This window comes from Phoxinus phoxinus, assembly GCF_949152265.1.
Source record: "Phoxinus phoxinus genome assembly, chromosome: 24".
Lineage (NCBI taxonomy): Eukaryota > Metazoa > Chordata > Actinopteri > Cypriniformes > Leuciscidae > Phoxinus > Phoxinus phoxinus.
The window spans coordinates 27085660-27112879 of record NC_136899.1 but is presented as its reverse complement, the minus strand read 5'-3'; the positions used below and the strand labels follow the sequence as shown (position 1 = coordinate 27112879).

At 40.2% G+C, this 27220-nt stretch overlaps 1 protein-coding gene across 1 annotated transcript in view; it reads left to right on the top strand.

Moving 5' to 3' along the window:
- The window catches only part of reck (reversion-inducing-cysteine-rich protein with kazal motifs), an 87452-nt gene that overhangs the window by 7249 nt on the left and 52983 nt on the right, over positions 1–27220 (top strand). The window contains exons 2-3 of the mRNA XM_079601251.1: positions 23184–23245; positions 26942–27016. Of these exons, the coding sequence (XP_079457377.1) occupies positions 23184–23245; positions 26942–27016 (137 nt within the window). The remainder of the gene's footprint in view (positions 1–23183; positions 23246–26941; positions 27017–27220) is intronic.

Here is a 27220-nt window from a genome sequence, read left to right as displayed (position 1 = left end):
CTGCCACTGAGAGCCTGAGATTACTTCTGGATCTGGAGACTCACACACACTCTCAGACGATAGCCTCGGATCTGGAGACTCACACACACTCTCAGACGGATCGACTCAGATCTGGAGACTCACACACACTCTCAGACGATCGACTCAGATCTGGAGACTCACACACACACTCTCAGACGATCGACTCGGATCTGGAGACTCACACACACACTCTCAGACGATCGACTCGGATCTGGAGACTCACACACACTCTCAGACGATCGACTCAGATCTGGAGACTCGCACACACTTTCAGACGATAGCCTCGGATCTGGAGACTCACACACACACACTCTCAGACGATCGTCTCGACAGATGCAGTCTGAGATGAGACTGATGAGAGTGCAGATAAGGGCTAATTATGTAATTATGATGAAGTCTTACAGGAAATGCTCCAAGTCTTCAAGGAACATGAGCAACAGACAGGACAGAAATATCCATCAGGATTCTCTTCAGAACTGACCGGAAGGCTTGGAAGTTTCAAACCCCACGCAAAGATTGTGCTTTAACTTTCAGATAAAGTTCCACAGTTCCTCCGGGACATTATTATACCAGAAAACTCCTGGAGGATGAAGTCTTGCACATGAGAGTCTGCAGTGGTGTGTATAGCGGTGTGTTAGCGGTGTGTATAGCGGTGTGTTAGCGGTGTGTATAGCGGTGTGTTAGCGGTGTGTATAGCGGTGTGTTAGCGGTGTGTATAGCGGTGTGTTAGCGGTGTGCAGAGGAGTGTATAGCGGTGTGTTAGCGGTGTGTTTAGCGGTGTGTTAGCGGTGTGTATAGCGGTGTGTTAGCGGTGTGCAGAGGAGTGTATAGTGGTGTGTTAGCGGTGTGTATAGCGGTGTGTATAGCGGTGTGTTAGCGGTGTGCAGAGGAGTGTATAGTGGTGTGTTAGCGGTGTGCAGAGGAGTGTATAGTGGTGTGTTAGCGGTGTGTATAGCGGTGTGTATAGCGGTGTGTTAGCGGTGTGCAGAGGTGGACAGTACTGTACATAAGTACACTTTTTGAGTATCTGTACTTTCTTGAGTATTATTTTTTCTGGAAACATTTTACTTTATCTTCACTACATTTGAAAGACAAATATCATACTTTTTACTCCACTACATTTCTGTCAAGGTCCTTCAGTGGAGAGTAATAACGTCAGTCAGTGGATGAGTCGGGTTGACGTCAGAACTCGATTGTTGGTTTCTGACGTCAACACGATTTTCATTGTCAACGTTGGGTCTGGTCTTCTAAATGCAAATGTTGTCATTGTTTTGGAGCACACTAGCTTATAGATAACAGTAAGGTTAACATATTCATAATAAAAGCCAAAACACTTTAAATAGGGCACTATTTGAGGAACAGCCATTACTGAGAGCACTTATTCAATCGCACTACTGGATCTGTGTTCTAGAAATAAATGTGATATTATATGAGGGTAGGCAGGCATAGATTCAGAGACATAAGATACTGTGAGTATTACATATGCAATATTATTAAAACAATGCATTGACATTTACTTTTAATACTTAAGTACTTTTAAAAACGAGTATTTCTGTACTTTTACTTAAGTAAAAATCGGTCTTTACAACTTTTACTTGTAACGGAGTAATATTTGACCAGTAGTATCTGTATTTTCACTCAAGTAAGGAAGTTGTGTACTTTGTCCACCTCGGTGTATAGCAGTGTGTATAGCGGTGTGTATAGCAGTGTGTATAGCGGTGTGTATAGCGTTGGGTATAGCGGTGGGTATAGCGGTGTGTATAGCAGTGTGTATAGCGGTGTGTATAGCAGTGTGTATAGCGGTGTGTATAGCAGTGTGTATAGCGGTGTGTATAGCAGTGTGTATAGCGGTGTGTATAGCGGTGTGTATAGCAGTGTGTATAGCGGTGTGTATAGCAGTGTGTATAGCGGTGTGTATAGCAGTGTTTGGCGCATGTCTCACAGCGAGTGTGTTGTCCCAGAGTCAGCCTGGTGTTTTGTGCTGTATTGTGTCGCAGCGAGTGTGTTTTGTGCTGTATTGTGTCGCAGCGAGTGTGTTTTGTGCTGTATTGTGTCGCAGCGAGTGTGTTTTGTGCTGTATTGTGTGGGTCCGGATCCCCGCTGAGCGACACATGCATCTTCACAGGCTGACAGGATTACAGCAGGCCTCTGTCACTCACTGCTTTTGCTGACTGCTCATTGTTTATTTGTAGAGCTCGTCCAGGACTGTCCTGAACCAGCTGTGTGTGTGTGTGTGTGTGTGTGTGTGTGTGTGTGTGTGTGTGTGTGTGTGTGTGTGTGTGTGTGTGTGTGTGACGTCATCTGCCTGCTCACACTCCTGCTGCGTAACAATAGGCATTGTTGAAGGAACTGCATCACAAACTCACGCTGAACTGAGAACTCGCTCTTCCTCTGATACTCTGCTGCTGCTTTGACAGATTTTTCTTTCTCTTAATACTTTTTTATTTTAAAAGGACATTTTATATATTTCAAGAGCTCCATGTTTATCAATGCACCATAAAAGTCATAATTCAGTTTTTCATGACCACCATCTCGCTCTACTTCATCCTCGTAACCTCTGCTACATTTACAGTTTCTGAATAGTTTCGCTCATACTGTATGTTAGTGTAGAGTTACTGAAATTCAAACATTTTCAGCTCATTTCAATAAACTGTGCAATATTGTAACGTTCAGTTTGGTTTCTTTTTCGTTTTCATGGACATGTAGTTTGTTTCCATGGTTTTTAGAATGTTCTCATTTGTTGTCATAGCGACTCATTGTTTGTTTGATTTGACTCACCTGCTTCTTGTTCAGCCCTTTAGTTTCTCTGTATTTATAGCCTTTAGTTTGAGTCGTTTATGTTTAGTTGGTTGTGATTCTCCTGTGTGTTTATTGTCAAGTAACATGATGCTGCCTGTATATCCTGCCTCAAGTTCAACTAACCAACTGTTACTAATATTTAGTGTAAAAATATTTAATACTACTCTTGGTACTCTATAGTAACTCTTTCCCCGCCATCATTAAAAAAAAAAAGTTTCCAGACACTTTCGCCATTTTTGATGATTTTCACAATCTTTTATGGACCCCAGAATATTGAGTTGTCAAGTCAAGTGAAGTCACTTTCGTTTATATAACGCTTTTAACAATACAGATAGTTTCAAGGCAGCTTTACAGTGATAATAGAAAATGAAAGTAACAGAGAGTGTTTAGGCTTTACAGCAGCTCTAGAATAAAGTTATTGTCCAGCTAAAGTTAGATTCACTTCCGTCACAACGATCATTAGTTATTAACTTAGGGGCCGTTCTTTACAGTTCTAACAGAAAACCCTTAATGCGATCCGGCCGCTCATCCGCACACAACAGTGCCTGGTGTCTCGAGAACGCAAACCATGAAAAAGATTCCTAGATATAAGTCTGGAAAAAATTTCTAATGCAGAATTTTTTAGTGCTTCCGCATAGCTACGGGAACCGGATTTATCCCGACAACGTTTTATCTGTACGGAGGTAAAGGGAAGGAGGCCTTCACAGGGGAGAGACTAGTGACACTTCAGCACTGCGGTGTCGTCGTGTCCTGGCGCTGGTCCTTCATCTGATCTGGATACGGCGGACAGCGATAAACCTCGGGATAAACAGAGAGACTAATATTAGTGTAGACGCCATTCTTCTTATGATGTAACGAGTACATCAGGATTTAAGGGAAGTGTTCCCAGTTCCGGCTGGCCTAATCTATGCAGCCCAACATTGAGTTATAGAAGTCTATAATGTGTTATGTGTATGCTAGGTCAAAGCTTTAATCTAGCTTTGAACTGAGATCGCAATAGACTTGAAGGACTATAATGCGTTAAGAGCTCGCTCAAGTACTGCGGAGCTAAACCATTTAGTGCTTTGTAAGTGATCAGCAATATTTTAAAAGTTATACGATGTTTAATAGGCAGCCAATGCAGTGTTGACAGAACGGGGCTAATATGGTCATACTTCCTGGTTCTAGTAAGAACTCGAGCTGCTGCGTTTTGAACTAGCTGTAGTTTGTTTGTTAAGCGTGCAGGGCAACCACCCAGTAGAGCATTACAATAATCTAGCCTTGAGGTCATGAACGCATCAACTAATTGTTCCGCATTTGTCAATGTCATTGAGAGCATATGACGTAATTTAGATATATTTTTAAGATGGAAAAATGCAGTTTTACAGATACTAGACACGTGACTTTCAAATGAAAGATTGGTATCAAAGAGCACACACGCACGCATACACACACACACACACACACACACACACACACACACACACACACACACACACACACACAATAAATTAGAATTGTGTGTAAATTAGAATCCAATAATTAGAATCTCTGTTTTTTCAGAATTAAGTAGTAGGAAATTACTAGTCATCCCGTATTTTATATCAGCTATGCGTGTGTGTGATTGAATGTCTGAACATGCAATATATCAAAAGAAAGAACAGACCCTCAGATTTTAAACAAACAAACATTTTATTCTAGCTTCATGGATTCTTTGATTTTCAGCACTTAAATGTGGGGAAGTTTCGTAAAAAAGCAACATTTTAAACAAAAAGCTGAGAAAATCGTGTTTTTGTCAAAGACTTTTCACTCAGTAACGTTAGGCAGTTTTGGTTTATATGCTGTTTAATGTTGATGATCGCATTATTTGATGTGTGTCAGCAATGCTTCTATCACTGCTGAGTCCAATCATCCTCTCACAGTGAACATCCTCCGCATTTCTGTGTAATTTCCTACCGTATCAGCGAGAAAAGAAGAAGAACGCTGATCTGCCAGTCGCGGCTCTTTCATGCAAAGACTCTTTATAAAAGTTCCCACTGTTGTTGCAGATGAAATTTAACATGGATAACATTAAAACAATGTTTCCAAATCCGAGGCCATGGTCCTCAGTCGGAAAAAGGTGGCTTGCCTACTTCAGGTTGGTGGAGAGTTCCTGCCTCAAGTGGAGGAGTTCAAGTATCTTGGGGTCTTGTTCACGAGTGAGGGAAGGATGGAACGGGAGATTGACAGACGGATCGGTGCAGCTGCTGCAGTAATGCGGTCGATGTACCGGTCTGTCGTGGTGAAGAAAGAGCTGAGCCGCAAGGCGAAGCTCTCGATTTACCGGTCAATCTACGTTCCTACTCTCACCTATGGTCATGAGCTTTGGATCATGACCGAAAGGACAAGATCCCGGATACAGGCGGCTGAAATGAGCTTTCTCCGCAGGGTGGCTGGGCGATCCCTTAGAGATAGGGTGAGGAGCTCGGTCACTCGGGAGGAGCTCAGAGTAGAGTCGCTGCTCCTCCTCATCGAGAGGGGTCAGCTGAGGTGGCTTGGGCATCTGTTCCGGATGCCTCCTGGACGCCTTCCCGTGAAGGTGTTCCGGGCACGTCCCACCGGGAGGAGACCCCGGGGAAGACCTAGGACACGCTGGAGAGACTATGGGCCCTATCTTGCACCCAGCGCAATTGACTTTGAACACCGACGCATGTATCATTCCTATTTTGCACCCGCGCACAGCGGACTTTTCCCTCCACAGACGCATGTCAGTAAATTAGGAAATAAACTTGCGCTCGCGGGGGCGGTTCAGCGCAAAGAGAAGGCGTGTTCCGGCGCAAAACTTCCATGGTGCTATTTTCCAGTTTTAGAAAGCAATTGCGCCATTGACCAGTAAAAAAACAGTCTAAAGACAGTGGCGCGTTGCGCGTTAGTGATATGGTATTTTAAGGGCGCGTGCTTGGCCATAATGTTAACGCGCATCCACTTTGATTCTCTAATATAAAAAGATGCAGCAGTTTTCATTTTGCAAATCATACATTATTACAAGGAAAAATATTAACACACGAGGGAAATCATTGTTGTGTCCGTGAAGATGTGAAAAAGATCTATCTAGATAAAAAAAAATAAAAAAATCTAGATTAGGCTACACATTTACTACCCGAATTATACGCCTGTTTAACCGAAGCTAATTTGGGTGGGTTTCTCCCATCATCCCCAATGTCACTTCTCTGTGTTTTACGGCCCTGACGAGAACGTCGGTTTCCTCGGCTGTGAACTGCTCCTGGCGTGCGCCGGCAAATCCGCCGTTATAATAGCGATCCGCCGTGGAACAAGCGCGCCGGCTCTTAAAGGGAATGTGAGAGGACGCTCTGATTGGTTTATTTCACGTTACGCCCAAACCACACCTATGAATAATGAAGCTACTTCAGACCAACACATTTTAGATTTGCGTCGGGCGCAAGAGTCATTTATCGCGCTGGGAAAATAGCAACAGCGCCGGGATCCGCCCACAAAGTTACTTGCGCTTTGCACTTTGACACTTGCGTTTCAGATCGTCAAAATAGGGCCCTATGTCTCTCGGCTGGCCTGGGAACGCCTCTGTGTCCCCCCGGAAGAGCTAGAGGAAGTGGCTAGGGAAAGGGAAGTCTGGGTGTCTCTGCTTAGACTGCTGCCCCCGCGACCCGGCCCCGGATAAGCGGAAGAAGATGGATGGATGGGTGGAACATTAAAACAACATTACATTTTTTATCAGGGTAAATGTTCATTATTAGTTACTCAAACCCCTTTATCTAAACCTCTTTATTTAATGGTCTGTCATGCACATCGGCCATGTTTTTAGTTTTTAACCATTTTTATTTGTGTTTGTAGTTTTCCTGTAGCTCAAACAGTAGTGCGTAGAGCGCTTGCAACGCCAAGGTCATGGGTTCGATTCCCAGGGGAAGCAAGAATGTAAAATGTGTACTTTGACATGCAATGTAAGTCGCTTTGGATAAAAGCATCTGCCAAATGCGTAAATGTAATGTAAGATGTAGTTCTGAACTGAATCCTCCTTCAAAGCGCAATGGATCATGGGTAATATTAGCCGTTATAGTGAGCACGGATATAGTAGACCGTCTGGGGACTTTAGGCATACTCTTGTCTACACACTATGCTTTGGGACACACTTATTCTAATCTCACATTCTGTAGGATGCATTTGAATGCAAGCATTCTTCTTCTTCTTCTCCTGTGTTTTGATCCAGAGATTCAGTCCTCTTCAGAAGATGTGCACCGAACAGTCAAATCATGGATTGCTGGAAAATCCCATCAGTGACGGTGAAAGAGTTTAATGTTCTTCACTCGTAGAAAAATGCTTATTTTAAGAACTGCTCACTGAAACGTTCTTTAGAACCAACCATGTTCCGGACGCCTCTCGCTCAAGCTCAAGCATTTGGATGATGATCTGTAGATCTGTATTTTACACTTTCTAAAATCATGAAGGAATAATAGCATAACTTTATGTTTTGTTTGCTTTCCTGAATGTGGTTGATGTGATGATGCGTTCACTAATGGGCCGCGTCTCCCAGTCTCCATCATTACGATCTGTGTGTATCTGTCATTGTTCATTAAAGGTCCCGCTGCGAGACACGGTCGGCTGCACAGTTCCCTGCTCTTGTGTAACGTAGAGCTCGACCCAGTGAGCGACAGGCGCAGTGTTTTCTCCACGAGACTCGGGGAAACTCTTACTTCACTGACACTCCTGCAGTTTCCGTGGCTTTCCATCATTTCCCCAGCATCAGTAATGCGCCGCTCTGAGCTGAATGTCTAGCGTTCCTCTCTTGGAACACAAAGCAGACCGAGACCGTAGCGGCTCTGAATGCTCCAGTGCACCTTCAGCGGGTCATTAAACCCCCGCTCGTTAGGAGACCCGACCGACCCCAACAAAGACTCAATCACCCCGCTTTCCTTCCCCTTTACCCGCTATGCACTGCTAGCTGCCCTTTTATGCTAATTTGATAACAATTTGACCAATTTGAAATCCTTCAAATTGAAAATCGTAAATGTATTTTTTAACATTGTGTACGCTTTTGTTACATCACATTTTCTCAAGTCTCAACTCAAGGAGAGATATTCACGTCTTTATCGCTGCATTCTCAACATTTTGTGTACAGTGTAAAAAAAACATTTTCATGACTTATCACAACATTTTTTTTCTTTTGTCAAATCACCTCAGATCATTTATGTGGTTCAGGTAACATAATATTTTGTGTTTCTGTTGATTAAACCAATCTCCTTCACTGTATTAACTGTACATTTTAAGGCAACCAGGTTTTTTTAAGTTAAACCAACAATACTTTCTTACAGTGTAAAGAAATAATGCCATACTGTATAAAGTTGCTGTGTAAGTGTAAATGCAGCATTAAACAGTCAGAAGTGCTTTGTGCTTTCTTTGCAGTGTAAATTTGCCGTGAGAAACTACATTTAAATCTAAACTTCAGAAATCACTGAAGATTATCACTGTTATAATGTGGAAAAGTGGTGTAATATTGACCATATTTGCCGCCAAGCTCAGCATTAACCAATCGTAGTCTGCTTAACCAAAGTTTCAGAAAACAATGCGGGAGTTGCTAGTGAACACTAGTTCATCACTAAGAGCTCTTCTTCTGTCTTGGACATCTTTAACCCTTTCCTTATGTTATTGCTGAAGGCCATGACACTTTGACCAGGAAGCCTGTGAATTGACCAAGAATTCAAGTGGCTGTTCTTTGCTTGCCGGAGGAGGGAGTGAATATGAGCGCCGGCCCTTTAAATGCTAACGTCCCTCCTCTTTCTGTCCTCCTCTCTATATTAAAAAGTCAAACACATCGTTTTTTTCATGTAAAACCAATATGTCGTATAAGACTCCCAAACATCATGCCTGGCTGGGATAAATGTTCATCATCACCTTTTCTTTTGATGTTCCAGAACCGATTCAGTATTATGAATCAGAACGAGGGCTATTTCCTTATCTTTACACATTTGCAATATATATATATATATATATAGACATGCTATCAAACTGGTTATCAGCAGGGGGGTAAAAAGTTTATCTGTTCCAGTGTGTGTGTGTGTGTGTGTGTGTGTGTGTGTGTGTGTGTGTGTGTGTGTGTTTGTGTGTGCACGTGTGTGTGTGTGTGTGTGTGTGTGCGTGTGCGTGTGCATGTGTGTGTGTGTGTGTAAGGCTTTGAAGCTGATGGGATCCTCATGGGGAGCAGTTGACACATGTATGCCGGGTCTCGTCTGCTTCTCATTGGTGTTTGATCACCTTTATTTGAGGCCGTCAAACCGCCTCTCTTTCATGTTGTCTTCAGTTCCTGCAGAGATCCTGGTGTCTCAAAACCTCTTGTGACTTTACTTTCCGCTTTACTCACTTTACCTTCTCCTTTACTCACTTTACCTTCTCCTTTACTCACTTTACCTTCTGCTTTACTCACTTTACCTTCTCTTTTACTCACTTTACCTTCTGCTTTACTCACTTTACCTTCTCTTTTACTCACTTTACCTTCTGCTTTACTCACTTTACCTTCTGCTTTACTCACTTTACCTTCTGCTTTACTCACTTTACCTTCTCTTTTACTCACTTTACCTTCTGCTTTACTCACTTTACCTTCCGCTTTACTCACTTTACCTTCTGCTTTACTCACTTTACCTTCTGCTTTACTCACTTTACCTTCTGCTTTACTCACTTTACCTTCTCTTTTACTCACTTTACCTTCTGCTTTACTCACTTTACCTTCTCTTTTACTCACTTTACCTTCTGCTTTACTCACTTTACCTTCTCTTTTACTCACTTTACCTTCTGCTTTACTCACTTTACCTTCCGCTTTACTCACTTTACCTTCTCTTTTACTCACTTTACCTTCTCTTTTACTCACTTTACCTTCTGCTTTACTCACTTTACCTTCCGCTTTACTCACTTTACCTTCTCTTTTACTCACTTTACCTTCTGCTTTACTCACTTTACCTTCCGCTTTACTCACTTTACCTTCCGCTTTACTCACTTTACCTTCCGCTTTACTCACTTTACCTTCTCTTTTACTCACTTTACCTTCTCTTTTACTCACTTTACCTTCCGCTTTACTCACTTTACCTTCCGCTTTACTCACTTTACCTTCCGCTTTACTCACTTTACCTTCCGCTTTACTCACTTTACCTTCCGCTTTACTCACTTTACCTTCCGCTTTACTCACTTTACCTTCCGCTTTACTCACTTTACCTTCCGCTTTACTCACTTTACCTTCTCTTTTACTCACTTTACCTTCTCCTTTACTCACTTTACCTTCTGCTTTACTCACTTTACCTTCTCTTTTACTCACTTTACCTTCTGCTTTACTCACTTTACCTTCTCTTTTACTCACTTTACCTTCTCTTTTACTCACTTTACCTTCTGCTTTACTCACTTTACCTTCTGCTTTACTCACTTTACCTTCTCTTTTACTCACTTTACCTTCCGCTTTACTCACTTTACCTTCCGCTTTACTCACTTTACCTTCTCTTTTACTCACTTTACCTTCTCTTTTACTCACTTTACCTTCTGCTTTACTCACTTTACCTTCTCTTTTACTCACTTTACCTTCTGCTTTACTCACTTTACCTTCTGCTTTACTCACTTTACCTTCTCTTTTACTCACTTTACCTTCCGCTTTACTCACTTTACCTTCTCTTTTACTCACTTTACCTTCTCTTTTACTCACTTTACCTTCTGCTTTACTCACTTTACCTTCTCTTTTACTCACTTTACCTTCCGCTTTACTCACTTTACCTTCTGCTTTACTCACTTTACCTTCTCCTTTACTCACTTTACCTTCTGCTTTACTCACTTTACCTTCTCTTTTACTCACTTTACCTTCTGCTTTACTCACCTTACCTTCTCTTTTACTCACTTTACCTTCTGCTTTACTCACTTTACCTTCCGCTTTACTCACTTTACCTTCCGCTTTACTCACTTTACCTTCCGCTTTACTCACTTTACCTTCCGCTTTACTCACTTTACCTTCCGCTTTACTCACTTTACCTTCCGCTTTACTCACTTTACCTTCTCTTTTACTCACTTTACCTTCTCCTTTACTCACTTTACCTTCTGCTTTACTCACTTTACCTTCTGCTTTACTCACTTTACCTTCCGCTTTACTCACTTTACCTTCCGCTTGACTCACTTTACCTTCTGCTTTACTCACTTTACCTTCCGCTTTACTCACTTTACCTTCTGCTTTACTCACTTTACCTTCCGCTTTACTCACTTTACCTTCCGCTTTACTCACTTTACCTTCTGCTTTACTCACTTTACCCTCCGCTTTACTCACTTTACCTTCCGCTTTACTCACTTTACCTTCCGCTTGACTCACTTTACCTTCTCTTTTACTCACTTTACCTTCTCCTTTACTCACTTTACCTTCTGCTTTACTCACTTTACCTTCTCTTTTACTCACTTTACCTTCTGCTTTACTCACTTTACCTTCTCTTTTACTCACTTTACCTTCTCTTTTACTCACTTTACCTTCTGCTTTACTCACTTTACCTTCTCTTTTACTCACTTTACCTTCTGCTTTACTCACTTTACCTTCTCTTTTACTCACTTTACCTTCCGCTTTACTCACTTTACCTTCCGCTTTACTCACTTTACCTTCTCTTTTACTCACTTTACCTTCTCTTTTACTCACTTTACCTTCTCTTTTACTCACTTTACCTTCTGCTTTACTCACTTTACCTTCTCTTTTACTCACTTTACCTTCTCTTTTACTCACTTTACCTTCTCTTTTACTCACTTTACCTTCTCTTTTACTCACTTTACCTTCTGCTTTACTCACTTTACCTTCCGCTTTACTCACTTTACCTTCCGCTTTACTCACTTTACCTTCTCTTTTACTCACTTTACCTTCTCTTTTACTCACTTTACCTTCTCTTTTACTCACTTTACCTTCTCTTTTACTCACTTTACCTTCCGCTTTACTCACTTTACCTTCCGCTTTACTCACTTTACCTTCTCTTTTACTCACTTTACCTTCTGCTTTACTCACTTTACCTTCTCTTTTACTCACTTTACCTTCTGCTTTACTCACTTTACCTTCTCTTTTACTCACTTTACCTTCTCTTTTACTCACTTTACCTTCTGCTTTACTCACTTTACCTTCTCTTTTACTCACTTTACCTTCCGCTTTACTCACTTTACCTTCCGCTTTACTCACTTTACCTTCTCTTTTACTCACTTTACCTTCTCTTTTACTCACTTTACCTTCTCTTTTACTCACTTTACCTTCTGCTTTACTCACTTTACCTTCTCTTTTACTCACTTTACCTTCTGCTTTACTCACTTTACCTTCTCTTTTACTCACTTTACCTTCTGCTTTACTCACTTTACCTTCTGCTTTACTCACTTTACCTTCTGCTTTACTCACTTTACCTTCTGCTTTACTCACTTTACCTTCTGCTTTACTCACTTTACCTTCTCTTTTACTCACTTTACCTTCTCTTTTACTCACTTTACCTTCTGCTTTACTCACTTTACCTTCTCTTTTACTCACTTTACCTTCTGCTTTACTCACTTTACCTTCTCTTTTACTCACTTTACCTTCTCTTTTACTCACTTTACCTTCCGCTTTACTCACTTTACCTTCCGCTTTACTCACTTTACCTTCTGCTTTACTCACTTTACCTTCTGCTTTACTCACTTTACCTTCTGCTTTACTCACTTTACCTTCTCTTTTACTCACTTTACCTTGCGCTTTACTCACTTTACCTGCTTTACTCACTTTACCTTCTCTTTTACTCACTTTACCTTCTCTTTTACTCACTTTACCTTCTCTTTTACTCACTTTACCTTCTCTTTTACTCACTTTACCTTCTCTTTTACTCACTTTACCTTCTGCTTTACTCACTTTACGTTCTCTTTTACTCACTTTACCTTCTGCTTTACTCACTTTACCTTCTGCTTTACTCACTTTACCTTCTGCTTTACTCACTTTACCTTCCGCTTTACTCACTTTACCTTCTCTTTTACTCACTTTACCTTCTCTTTTACTCACTTTACCTTGCGCTTTACTCACTTTACCTGCTTTACTCCTTTACTCACTTTACCTTCTCTTTTACTCACTTTACCTTCTGCTTTACTCACTTTACCTTCTCTTTTACTCACTTTACCTTCTCTTTTACTCACTTTACCTTCTGCTTTACTCACTTTACCTTCTCTTTTACTCACTTTACCTTCTGCTTTACTCACTTTACCTTCTCTTTTACTCACTTTACCTTCTGCTTTACTCACTTTACCTTCTCTTTTACTCACTTTACCTTCTCTTTTACTCACTTTACCTTCCGCTTTACTCACTTTACCTTCCGCTTTACTCACTTTACCTTCTGCTTTACTCACTTTACCTTCTGCTTTACTCACTTTACCTTCTGCTTTACTCACTTTACCTTCTCTTATACTCACTTTACCTTGCGCTTTACTCACTTTACCTGCTTTACTCACTTTACCTTCTCTTTTACTCACTTTACCTTCTCTTTTACTCACTTTACCTTCTCTTTTACTCACTTTACCTTCTCTTTTACTCACTTTACCTTCTGCTTTACTCACTTTACCTTCTGCTTTACTCAATTTACCTTCTGCTTTACTCACTTTACCTTCTCTTTTACTCACTTTACCTTCTCTTTTACTCACTTTACCTTCTGCTTTACTCACTTTACCTTCTCTTTTACTCACTTTACCTTCTCTTTTACTCACTTTACCTTCTGCTTTACTCACTTTACCTTCTGCTTTACTCACTTTACCTTCTCTTTTACTCACTTTACCTTGCGCTTTACTCACTTTACCTGCTTTACTGCTTTACTCACTTTACCTTCTCTTTTACTCACTTTACCTGCTTTACTCACTTTACCTGCTTTACTGCTTTACTCACTTTACATGCTTTACTGCTTTACTCACTTTACATGCTTTACTGCTTTACCTTCCGCTTTACTCACTTTACCTTCTCTTTTACTCACTTTACCTTCTCTTTTACTCACTTTACCTTCTCTTTTACTCACTTTACCTTCTGCTTTACTCACTTTACCTTCTCTTTTACTCACTTTACCTTCTGCTTTACTCACTTTACCTTCTCTTTTACTCACTTTACCTTCTGCTTTACTCACTTTACCTTCTGCTTTACTCACTTTACCTTCTGCTTTACTCACTTTACCTTCTGCTTTACTCACTTTACCTTCTGCTTTACTCACTTTACCTTCTCTTTTACTCACTTTACCTTCTCTTTTACTCACTTTACCTTCTGCTTTACTCACTTTACCTTCTCTTTTATTCACTTTACCTTCTGCTTTACTCACTTTACCTTCTCTTTTACTCACTTTACCTTCTCTTTTACTCACTTTACCTTCCGCTTTACTCACTTTACCTTCCGCTTTACTCACTTTACCTTCTGCTTTACTCACTTTACCTTCTGCTTTACTCACTTTACCTTCTGCTTTACTCACTTTACCTTCTCTTTTACTCACTTTACCTTGCGCTTTACTCACTTTACCTGCTTTACTCACTTTACCTTCTCTTTTACTCACTTTACCTTCTCTTTTACTCACTTTACCTTCTCTTTTACTCACTTTACCTTCTCTTTTACTCACTTTACCTTCTCTTTTACTCACTTTACCTTCTCTTTTACTCACTTTACCTTCTGCTTTACTCACTTTACGTTCTCTTTTACTCACTTTACCTTCTGCTTTACTCACTTTACCTTCTGCTTTACTCACTTTACCTTCTGCTTTACTCACTTTACCTTCCGCTTTACTCACTTTACCTTCTCTTTTACTCACTTTACCTTCTCTTTTACTCACTTTACCTTGCGCTTTACTCACTTTACCTGCTTTACTCCTTTACTCACTTTACCTTCTCTTTTACTCACTTTACCTTCTGCTTTACTCACTTTACCTTCTCTTTTACTCACTTTACCTTCTCTTTTACTCACTTTACCTTCTGCTTTACTCACTTTACCTTCTCTTTTACTCACTTTACCTTCTGCTTTACTCACTTTACCTTCTCTTTTACTCACTTTACCTTCTGCTTTACTCACTTTACCTTCTCTTTTACTCACTTTACCTTCTCTTTTACTCACTTTACCTTCCGCTTTACTCACTTTACCTTCCGCTTTACTCACTTTACCTTCTGCTTTACTCACTTTACCTTCTGCTTTACTCACTTTACCTTCTGCTTTACTCACTTTACCTTCTCTTATACTCACTTTACCTTGCGCTTTACTCACTTTACCTGCTTTACTCACTTTACCTTCTCTTTTACTCACTTTACCTTCTCTTTTACTCACTTTACCTTCTCTTTTACTCACTTTACCTTCTCTTTTACTCACTTTACCTTCTGCTTTACTCACTTTACCTTCTGCTTTACTCAATTTACCTTCTGCTTTACTCACTTTACCTTCTCTTTTACTCACTTTACCTTCTCTTTTACTCACTTTACCTTCTGCTTTACTCACTTTACCTTCTCTTTTACTCACTTTACCTTCTCTTTTACTCACTTTACCTTCTGCTTTACTCACTTTACCTTCTGCTTTACTCACTTTACCTTCTCTTTTACTCACTTTACCTTGCGCTTTACTCACTTTACCTGCTTTACTGCTTTACTCACTTTACCTTCTCTTTTACTCACTTTACCTGCTTTACTCACTTTACCTGCTTTACTGCTTTACTCACTTTACATGCTTTACTGCTTTACTCACTTTACATGCTTTACTGCTTTACTCACTTTACCTGCTTTACTGCTTTACTCACTTTACCTGCTTTACTGCTTTACTCACTTTACCTGCTTTACTCACTTTACCTTCCGCTTTACTGCTTTACTCACTTTACCTGCTTTACTCACTTTACCTTCTCTTTTACTCACTTTACCTTGCGCTTTACTCACTTTACCTTGCGCTTTACTCACTTTACCTGCTTTACTGCTTTACTCACTTTACCTGCTTTACTGCTTTACTCACTTTACCTGCTTTACTGCTTTACTCACTTTACCTGCTTTACTCACGGGAGCTGCTGGAACCGGTGGAGTGAAGCACACTCGGGAACAGAAGCGTTTGGGATGTTGGTGAAGTGGATGTTCAGGAGTGTTCAGGAAGGGGGGGAGATGAAGACGGGAATGCCTTTGATGTGCCATTATTATATTCCTCAGAAAAACAGGCTCACAGTAGCAACTGAGATACTCAGAAACACTCACACATGTTAATGCTGGACCGGGATCTGCTTCCCAAGTATCTGAGCTCGGCTAAAGGGCCAATGATTTGATGCTCATTTCTGTTCTGTTTATTTATTCATTTATTTAAAAATATCTATACAAATTTAGTTAATATATACTGTGACTGTAAATGATGAGCATGCTTTTAATTAAATAATTAATTATTTTTTTATAGATATGTATTTTTATGTGCCATAAAATGAAAATGTCAGGGTGATGCAACTTTTCTGATATCATTATCCATAAAGGAATGACATTTTTAAAACAAACAAACAAAAAACAACAAACAAACAAACAACAAGTAATTTGACATTATCATTATTATCATTATTGTTGTTATTTTAAATAATAATTTTAAAATGTTAACATTGCTATTATTATTATTATTATTATTATTATCATCTTAAATAACAATTATACATTTAAAAAGTAAAAGTTTTATTATTGTTATTATTTTCAATTATTATTATTTCAAAACATTAAATATAATGATAATAATGATTAATTTAATTATATAATCATTTTAAAATGTTACAATTGTTGTTTTTAAATAATAATGAATCAAAAGGGTAAAATGATCATTAATAATATTATTTTTAATAATAATAATAATACATTAAAAATGTCAAATAATAATAATACATATATATATATATATATATATATGATTGGATTATTTACAATTAATCTTAACAAAACTGATTTGCTGCTGCTTATTTTTGAACAAGCTTTTGCCTAATCAGCCATCAATGCAGACGACTGCGTTCAGTCAGTGGTTTTCTTCTATTCCTCGACTTCAGAAGAACAACTCGTCTCACACTGCGTGTCCATTCTCACACGCGCTCAGAAAGCACTGGTGTCAGCTCGATAAACACGGTGTGGAGAGCATGAAAGGCCAGGCGTAGCTCACGTCTGCTCATTGAAAGCCAGATGCTGTGAGACAGAAAGCAGATCGTCCGGAGAAGCGCAGCCCTGAAGAAGAGCACTTAGCAGTGCACACAAGACAGATCCAATCACACTGATGAAAGGAATCAGCCTGGACGAGTCTGGGCTGAGATGAAAGTACTTCATTTTGATAATGATGACTTTTTCCGGAGGAGCATAAACAGATGAGAATATGTTTTCCTTAAGTTTTCAAAGCCACAACTCTCGCTTGTGATTATTACAAGCAAACAGTCGCTCACACACAATATTGTTCTCCAGCTCTGCTTCACGTCTTCTCTCAGTCTGATCGCATTCTCGCATGCATTTTCCTGCTGGATATCTCTGAAATTCCTTTGTCTGGTGCTTTAGTGTTAGTATTAGTGTTAGTGTGAGTGTGACTGTTAGTGTTACGGTTAGTGTTACTGTTAGTATTAGTGTTACGGTTAGTGTTACGGTTAGTGTTACGGTTAGTGTTACGGTTAGTGTTACTGTTAGTGTTACTGTTACTGTGAGTGTTACTGTTACTGTTAGTGTTACTTTTAGTGTTACTGTTACTGTGAGTGTTACTGTTACTGTTAGTGTTACTGTTAGTGTTACTGTTACTGTGAGTGTTACTGTTACTGTTAGTGTTACTTTTAGTGTTACTGTTACTGTGAGTGTTACTGTTACTGTTAGTGTTACTGTTACTGTGAGTGTTACTGTTACTGTTAGTGTTACTGTTAGTGTTACTGTTACTGTGAGTGTTACTGTGAGTGTTACTGTTAGTGTTACTGTTACTGTTACTGTTAGTGTTACTGTTACTGTTAGTGTTACTGTTACTGTGAGTGTTACTGTTACTGTGAGTGTTACTGTTACTGTGAGTGTTACTGTTACTGTTAGTGTTACTTTTAGTGTTACTGTTACTGTGAGTGTTACTGTTACTGTTAGTGTTACTTTTAGTGTTACTGTTACTGTGAGTGTTACTGTTAGTGTTACTGTGAGTGTCACTGTTAGTGTTACTGTTAGTGTTACTGTGAGTGTTACTGTTACTGTGAGTGTTACTGTTACTGTTAGTGTTACTGTTAGTGTAAGTGTTACTGTTAGTGTTAGTGTTACTGTTAGTGTTACTGTTAGTGTTACTGTTAGTGTTACTGTTACTGTTAGTGTTACTGTTAGTGTTAGTGTTACTGTTAGTGTTACTGTTACTGTTAGTGTTACTGTTAGTGTTAGTGTTACTGTTACTGTGAGTGTTACTGTTACTGTTAGTGTTACTGTTACTGTGAGTGTTACTGTTACTGTTACTGTTAGTGTTAGTGTTACTGTTACTGTTACTGTGAGTGTTACTGTTAGTGTTACTGTTACTGTGAGTGTTACTGTTACTGTTACTGTTACTGTTAGTGTTAGTGTTACTGTTACTGTGAGTGTTACTGTTAGTGTTACTGTTACTGTGAGTGTTACTGTTACTGTTAGTGTTACTGTTAGTGTTACTGTTAGTGTTAGTGTTACTGTGAGTGTTACTGTTACTGTGAGTGTTACTGTTACTGTTAGTGTTACTGTTACTGTGAGTGTTACTGTGAGTGTTACTGTTACTGTTAGTGTTACTGTTACTGTTACTGTTACTGTTAGTGTTACTGTTAGTGTTAGTGTTACTGTTAGTGTTACTGTTACTGTTAGTGTTACTGTTAGTGTTAGTGTTACTGTTACTGTGAGTGTTACTGTTACTGTTAGTGTTACTGTTAGTGTTAGTGTTACTGTTTCTGTGAGTGTTACTGTTACTGTTACTGTGACTGTGACTGTTACTGTTAGTGTTACTGTTAGTGTTACTGTTAGTGTTAGTGTTACTGTGAGTGTTACTGTTACTGTGAGTGTTACTGTTACTGTTAGTGTTACTGTTACTGTGAGTGTTACTGTGAGTGTTACTGTTACTGTTACTGTTAGTGTTACTTTTACTGTTACTGTTAGTGTTACTGTTAGTGTTAGTGTTACTGTTAGTGTTACTGTTACTGTTAGTGTTACTGTTAGTGTTAGTGTTACTGTTACTGTTACTGTGAGTGTTACTGTTACTGTTAGTGTTACTGTTACTGTGAGTGTTACTGTGAGTGTTACTGTTAGTGTTACTGTTACTGTTACTGTTACTGTTACTGTTACTGTTAGTGTTACTGTTACTGTTAGTGTTACTGTTACTGTTAGTGTTACTGTTACTGTTACTGTGAGTGTTACTGTTAGTGTTACTGTTACTGTGAGTGTTACTGTTACTGTTACTGTGACTGTTACTGTTAGTGTTACTGTTAGTGTTACTGTTAGTGTTAGTGTTACTGTGAGTGTTACTGTTACTGTGAGTGTTACTGTTACTGTGACTGTTACTGTTACTGTGAGTGTTACTGTGAGTGTTACTGTTACTGTTAATGTTACTGTTACTGTGAGTGTTACTGTTACTGTGAGTGTTACTGTTACTGTGACTGTTACTGTTACTGTTAGTGTTACTGTTAGTGTTAGTGTTACTGTGAGTGTTACTGTTACTGTGAGTGTTACTGTTACTGTTAGTGTTAGTGTTACTGTTACTGTGAGTGTTACTGTGAGTGTTACTGTTAGTGTTACTGTTACTGTGAGTGTTACTGTGAGTGTTACTGTTACTGTTAGTGTTACTGTGAGTGTTACTGTTACTGTTACTGTGAGTGTTACTGTTAGTGTTACTGTTACTGTTACTGTGAGTGTTACTGTTACTGTTAGTGTTACTGTGAGTGTTACTGTTACTGTTACTGTGAGTGTTACTGTTACTGTGAGTGTTACTGTTACTGTTACTGTGAGTGTTAGTGTTACTGTTACTGTGAGTGTTACTGTTACTGTTACTGTGAGTGTTACTGTTAGTGTTACTGTTACTGTGAGTGTTACTGTTAGTGTTACTGTGAGTGTTACTGTTACTGTGAGTGTTACTGTTACTGTGAGTGTTACTGTTACTGTTACTGTTAGTGTTACTGTTAGTGTTACTGTGAGTGTTACTGTTACTGTTACTGTTAGTGTTACTGTGAGTGTTACTGTTACTGTTACTGTTAGTGTTACTGTTAGTGTTACTGTTACTGTGAGTGTTACTGTTAGTGTTACTGTTACTGTTACTGTTAGTGTTACTGTTACTGTTAGTGTTACTGTTACTGTTAGTGTTACTGTGAGTGTTACTGTTAGTGTTACTGTTAGTGTTACTGTTACTGTGAGTGTTACTGTTACTGTTACTGTTAGTGTTACTGTGAGTGTCACTGTTACTGTTACTGTTACTGTTACTGTTAGTGTTACTGTTACTGTGAGTGTTACTGTGAGTGTTACTGTGAGTGTTACTGTTAGTGTTACTGTTACTGTTAGTGTTACTGTTAGTGTTACTGTTAGTGTTACTGTTACTGTTACTGTTACTGTTAGTGTTACTGTTACTGTGAGTGTTACTGTGAGTGTTACTGTGAGTGTTACTGTTAGTGTTACTGTTACTGTGAGTGTTACTGTTACTGTGAGTGTTACTGTTAGTGTTACTGTTAGTGTTACTGTTACTGTGAGTGTTACTGTGAGTGTTACTGTTAGTGTTAGTGTTACTGTGAGTGTTACTGTTACTGTGAGTGTTACTGTTACTGTTAGTGTTACTGTTAGTGTTACTGTTACTGTGAGTGTTACTGTGAGTGTTACTGTTAGTGTTACTGTTACTGTGAGTGTTACTGTGAGTGTTACTGTTAGTGTTACTGTTACTGTGAGTGTTACTGTGAGTGTTACTGTTACTGTTAGTGTTACTGTGAGTGTTACTGTTACTGTTACTGTGAGTGTTACTGTTACTGTGAGTGTTACTGTTACTGTTACTGTGAGTGTTACTGTTACTGTGAGTGTTACTGTTAGTGTGAGTGTTACTGTGAGTGTTACTGTTACTGTTACTGTGAGTGTTACTGTTACTGTGAGTGTTACTGTTAGTGTTACTGTGAGTGTTACTGTTACTGTGAGTGTTACTGTTACTGTTAGTGTTACTGTTAGTGTTAGTGTTAGTGTTAGTGTGAGTGTTACTGTTAGTGTTACTGTTACTGTGAGTGTTACTGTTAGTGTTACTGTTACTGTGAGTGTTACTGTTAGTGTTAGTGTTACTGTTACTGTGAGTGTTACTGTTAGTGTTAGTGTTACTGTTAGTGTTACTGTTAGTGTTAGTGTTACTGTTAGTGTTACTGTTAGTGTTACTGTTAGTGTTACTGTTACTGTGAGTGTTACTGTTAGTGTTAGTGTTACTGTTAGTGTTAGTGTTACTGTGAGTGTTACTGTTAGTGTTACTGTTACTGTGAGTGTTACTGTTAGTGTTACTGTTACTGTGAGTGTTACTGTTAGTGTTAGTGTTACTGTGAGTGTTACTGTTAGTGTTAGTGTTACTGTTAGTGTTAGTGTTACTGTTAGTGTTAGTGTTACTGTGAGTGTTACTGTTAGTGTTAGTGTTACTGTTACTGTGAGTGTTACTGTTAGTGTTACTGTTAGTGTTAGTGTTAGTGTTAGTGTTAGTGTTACTGTTACTGTGAGTGTTACTGTGAGTGTTACTGTTAGTGTTAGTGTTAGTGTTAGTGTTAGTGTTACTGTTACTGTTAGTGTTACTGTTAGTGTTACTGTTAGTGTTACTGTTAGTGTTACTGTTAGTGTTAGTGTTACTGTTAGTGTTACTGTTAGTGTTACTGTTAGTGTTACTGTTAGTGTTACTGTTACTGTTAGTGTTACTGTTAGTGTTAGTGTTAGTGTTACTGTTAGTGTTACTGTTAGTGTTACTGTTAGTGTTACTGTTACTGTTAGTGTTACTGTTACTGTTAGTGTTAGTGTTACTGTTAGTGTTAGTGTTACTGTTAGTGTTACTGTTACTGTGAGTGTTACTGTGAGTGTTACTGTGAGTGTTACTGTGAGTGTTACTGTTAGTGTTACTGTGAGTGTTACTGTGAGTGTTACTGTTAGTGTTACTGTTACTGTGAGTGTTACTGTGAGTGTTACTGTGAGTGTTACTGTTACTGTTAGTGTTACTGTTAGTGTTAGTGTTACTGTTAGTGTTACTGTTACTGTTAGTGTTACTGTTAGTGTTAGTGTTACTGTTACTGTGAGTGTTACTGTGAGTGTTACTGTTAGTGTTAGTGTTACTGTTAGTGTTAGTGTTACTGTTAGTGTTACTGTTACTGTGAGTGTTACTGTGAGTGTTACTGTTAGTGTTAGTGTTACTGTTAGTGTTAGTGTTACTGTTAGTGTTACTGTTACTGTGAGTGTTACTGTGAGTGTTACTGTTAGTGTTACTGTGAGTGTTACTGTGAGTGTTACTGTGAGTGTTACTGTTAGTGTTACTGTGAGTGTTACTGTGAGTGTTACTGTTAGTGTTACTGTTACTGTGAGTGTTACTGTGAGTGTTACTGTGAGTGTTACTGTTACTGTTAGTGTTACTGTTAGTGTTAGTGTTACTGTTAGTGTTACTGTTACTGTTAGTGTTACTGTTAGTGTTAGTGTTACTGTTAGTGTTACTGTTACTGTGAGTGTTACTGTGAGTGTTACTGTTAGTGTTAGTGTTACTGTGAGTGTTACTGTGAGTGTTACTGACTTCAGGTCTCATTCTATATAGTTTTCTTATAAAGGAAAGTCAAACTTTGTCTCTCGTTTCAAACTGACGTTTCTCCCGTAGTTTTGTTGCACAAGGACGAATAATATTTGTATCTTTATTCTGGGTTTTCAGGAAATTCATTCACTGTAGGAAAAAAAATCTGAAGAAAAACAAAACCGGAAAAGGTGCTGGTAATTTTCTGCCCGGACATTATCTGTTATGTTTACAGATATTTAATTTCACCCTAAAACACCATGCAGTGCAATGTGTGATTCAAAACCCGGATAAACACCTGCGAGATCGATTCAGAAAATGTTTTCATATTAACAGCTATTTTTATGGACTTTTCTTCGAGTGTAGCATTGATGTTGATTTAAATCTAACCAGAACTTCAGTAAATGTCCATATATAGTGTGAGGAGAAGTGAAATCCCATAATGATTAACTGCCCATTTCAAGATACTCACACAGTAGACTGACTATTTATGGGTGAATACAAAGTGCCGACAAAAGGTATTCTCCGTCAGCGGGGCTTAAAGTGAAATATGTCGGGAGTACATTGGATGGAATGGACTGAACTTGCCCTCTCTCTCTCTCTCTCTCTCTCTCTCTCTCTCTCTCTCTCTCTCTCTCTCTCTCTCTCTCTCTCTCTCTCTCTCTATCTCTCTCTCTTTCTCTCTCTCCAGATCCCTCCTGCTGCCATCATGCTGCAGAACTCTTTCCTCAGTGTAAGGGAGCGTGTGAGCAGGTACGACACACTCACACCAACACAACACATGCAGACATTAATGCAGCTTCGGCCATATAGAGAAAGGCTTCCACAAACATGTAATGAAGGAAAAAGGGTTCTTTGTCTCAGACCTTTCAAGGACAAATCTGAGTTGAAACAAAAGGAAATGTGACTGTCAATGTTCTCATATAAAATCCCTGGTTATTATCTGAATACTGTTTGAGAGAGATGTCTATAAAGTCACAAAAAATTATCCAATTAATCGCATATAATCAGTATTTGCCGATTAAAAGATATTAAATGAATCATCGAAGAGACATGACAATTTTGGAATATATGTTAATGTGTTCATTTTTTTAGCATTATTTTTTTATTAATAAATGTGCCAGATGAATTAACTGGCAGCTTTACTTTGTGGAAAAGATCTAACATTTGTACGACTCTTCTTCTGTCCATCAGTATTCCCAGAATTAGACTTTTTGGCATTTAATCCTATGGTGCTCTTCAGAAAATGTTTAAGTTTTTTTATTTTATATATATAATGGTGAGATGTTCTGGATATATAATGGTGAGATGTTCTGGATATATAATGGTGAGATGTTCTGGATATATAATGGTGAGATGTTCTGGATATATAATGGTGAGATGTTCTGGATATATAATGGTGAGATGAAAAAGAGCAAATAAAAGCTGTCTCGTTTAGTTTGTTTCGCGCTCTTCGTCCCAAACCGAATGGGGGCATGAAACACACTTCTGAATGGAGCTTTTGATGGAGTTAAAGCGGGTCAGTCAGTAGTGAGCTCTGTTAACCCTCTCTGACCCAGAGAAACAGTGACCACAGGATCAAGACATACAGAAAACAGCATTAAAGAAGGAGCCGAAAGCTAGAAGCCCATCAGATGCGTGTAGAAGAGGAGATTAGGAGGAGAGAATAATGACACCTTGTTAGAGAGCGAGCGAGAGGGAACGTGCGGATGGTAATCGCCAGAACGTTTCATCCTAATGGACAGCCGATGCTTTGAAGAGACTTTGAGGTGAGGAGAAGAGTCCTTTAGAAGCCCTGCTGGCACAGCCATTGATTTACCCTCAGAACAAAACATGAAGAGGAGAGAGAGAGAGAGAAACTTTCCAGCTGGATTTATCTGAGGGGCCGCCCTTTGTGCTGTGGGTGGGGTCACTGCTCGTGTGGGCGGGGGTCACGTCTCTTTTGCGTGGAGTCGCAGCTATTGCGGGCGGAGTCACTGTTTATGTGGGTGGAGTCACAGCTCTTGTGGGCGGAGTCACTGTTCATGTGGTTGGAGTCACTGTTCATGTGGGTGGAGTCGCAGCTATTGTGGGCGGAGTCACTGTTCATGTGGGCGGGGTCATGTCTCTTTTGCGTGGAGTCGCAGCTATTGTGGGCGGAGTCACTGCTCGTGTGGGTGGAGTCACATGTCTTGTGGGTGGAGTAACTGCTCGTGTGGGTGGAGTCACATATATTGTTGGTGGAGTCATTGCCCGTGTGGGTGGAGTCACAGCTCTTGTGGGCGGAGTCACTGCTCGTGTGGGGGGCAGAGTCACAGCTCTTGTGGGCGGAGTCACTGCTCGTTTGGGGGGCAGAGTCACTGCTCGTGTGGGCGAAGTCACAGCTCTTGTGGGCAGAGTCACTGCTCGTGTGGGCGGAGTCACATCTCTTGTGGGCAGAGTCACAGCTCTTGTGGGCGGAGTCACTGCTCGTGTGGGGGGCAGAGTCACTGTTCGTGTGGGCAGAGTCACAGCTCTTGTGGGCAGAGTCACTGCTCGTGTGGGCGGAGTCACAGCTCTTGTGGGCAGAGTCACAGCTCTTGTGGGCGGAGTCACTGCTCGTGTGGGGGGCAGAGTCACTGCTCGTGTGGGCGGAGTCACAGCTCTTGTGGGCAGAGTCACTGCTCGTGTGGGCGGAGTCACAGCTCTTGTGGGCAGAGTCACAGCTCTTGTGGGCGGAGTCACTGCTCGTGTGGGGGGCAGAGTCACTGCCCGTGTGGGCGGAGTCACTGCTCGTGGGGGGGGCAGAGTCACTGCTCGTGTGGGCGGAGTCACAGCTCTGACAGGAAAGAGAAAGAGGGACCACATCACACCTGTATTATCATCTTCATTGGCTCCCTGTCGATTACAGGATCAATTTTAAAATCTTACTCCTAGCTTTTAAATGTCTAAATGGTTTGGCTCCAATGTATTTAAAAGAGCTTCTCCATGTCCATACCCCAGCTAGAGTGCTGAGGTCTACCAATCTCTTCCTCTTGGATGTGCCTAGAAGCAGACTTAAAACTAAAGGTGATCGAGCCTTCAGCGTAGCTGCTCCTACCCTGTGGAACACACTGCCACTCCATATCAGAACCTGTCCAACTCTAGATTGTTTTAAATCATTGCTAAAAACACATCTCTTCTCCTTGGCGTTTCCTTCGAGTTAGGTCTGTTATCATTCCTGGCAACTTTTTATTGTACTTTTATTGTACAGTACTTTTATTGTATTGTTTTTGTATTTACCTTGTGAAGCACCTTGGTCAACCTCGGTTGTTTTAAGTGTGCTATACATAAATAAAATTGAATTGAATTGAAAATTGAATTGTGGGCGGAGTCACTGCTCGTGTGGGGGCGAAGTCACAGCTCTTGTGGGCGGAGTCACTGCTCGTGTGGGGGCGGAGTCACTGCTCTTGTGGGCGGAGTCACTGTTCTTGTGGGCGGAGTCACTGCTCGTGTGGGGGCAGAGTCACAGCTCTTGTGGGCGGAGTCACTGCTCGTGTGGGGCAGAGTCACAGCTCTTGTGGGCGGAGTCACTGCTCGTGTGGGGGGCAGAGTCACAGCTCTTGTGGGTGGAGTCACTGCTCGTGTGGGTGGAGTCACTGCTCGTGTGGGGGCAGAGTCACAGCTCTTGTGGGCGGAGTCACTGCTCGTGTGGGGGGCAGAGTCACAGCTCTTGTGGGCGGAGTCACTGCTCGTGTGGGGGGCAGAGTCACAGCTCTTGTGGGCGGAGTCACAGCTCGTGTGGGTGGAGTCACTGCTAGTGTGGGGGCGGAGTCACCACTTTCCTTTGATGCAGCTGTTCTTGCTTCTGGAAAACACAGCTCGAATATTCAATGCAAATTTTACATTGAAGTCATGAAAAATCTCATATAAATACAGTCAAATAGAAATAGACTGTACGCAGATTAGAAATAAAGTATTTAATATTCTTGTGAGCTAAACTCACATGCATTTACCACAGTTCATATCGTTCATCATTTGAGCTTATATACAGTCGTGCCAGAAGTGATGATGAGACTGACATCTTCAAATATTATTCAGAACGTGGTAAAGATTTTGTAATCATAATGTGTAGTTGTGCTTAACGTAGTTTAATTGTGATAATGATAAAGTGAAACATGACAAATAACACAAAGTAATTCATCCAGACTCATATAAAGAAATTATGAACACATGCAAAAACGAGAGAGAACCTACAAAATATGAATAACTGATTATGTTGATTACAATTTTTTCTTTTTCCTGTCAGCGTTTTGTTTTTCTACGTATTGTTTTTTCTGTCCGTGTTTGTCACGATCTCCCTTCATCACAAACACATCCTGATCGATCTGCCAAAGACAGAGCCGCACGCTTCTGACGTCACACACACCCAGAGCAACACACACACTGAGATGTGCAGTTTCTAGCGGTCACATGATGATGTTCAGATGAGTTGTGTGTGTTTCTCTGCAGCTCGCCAGCATCAGAAGCGAGTCGCGTCTCAAGCATCTCCTGCTGCGTTTGCCCAGCTACTGCCCAGAGTCTCTGGTAAGATCAACTCTACACATCTCTGTTTACATTAAAGCCGTCGCCGTGGCAGCACAGGAAGTCCTAAACATCGAGTGATGTCACTTCCTGTCGAGCTGTGGTGTGTTTCACTCAGAGGAACCGGGATGAACGTCCTCTCTCCTTGAGTTATAAAGCTGGAGAAAATGGACTGCATTTATTGTCCCTGCTCGTGATTATAGAACC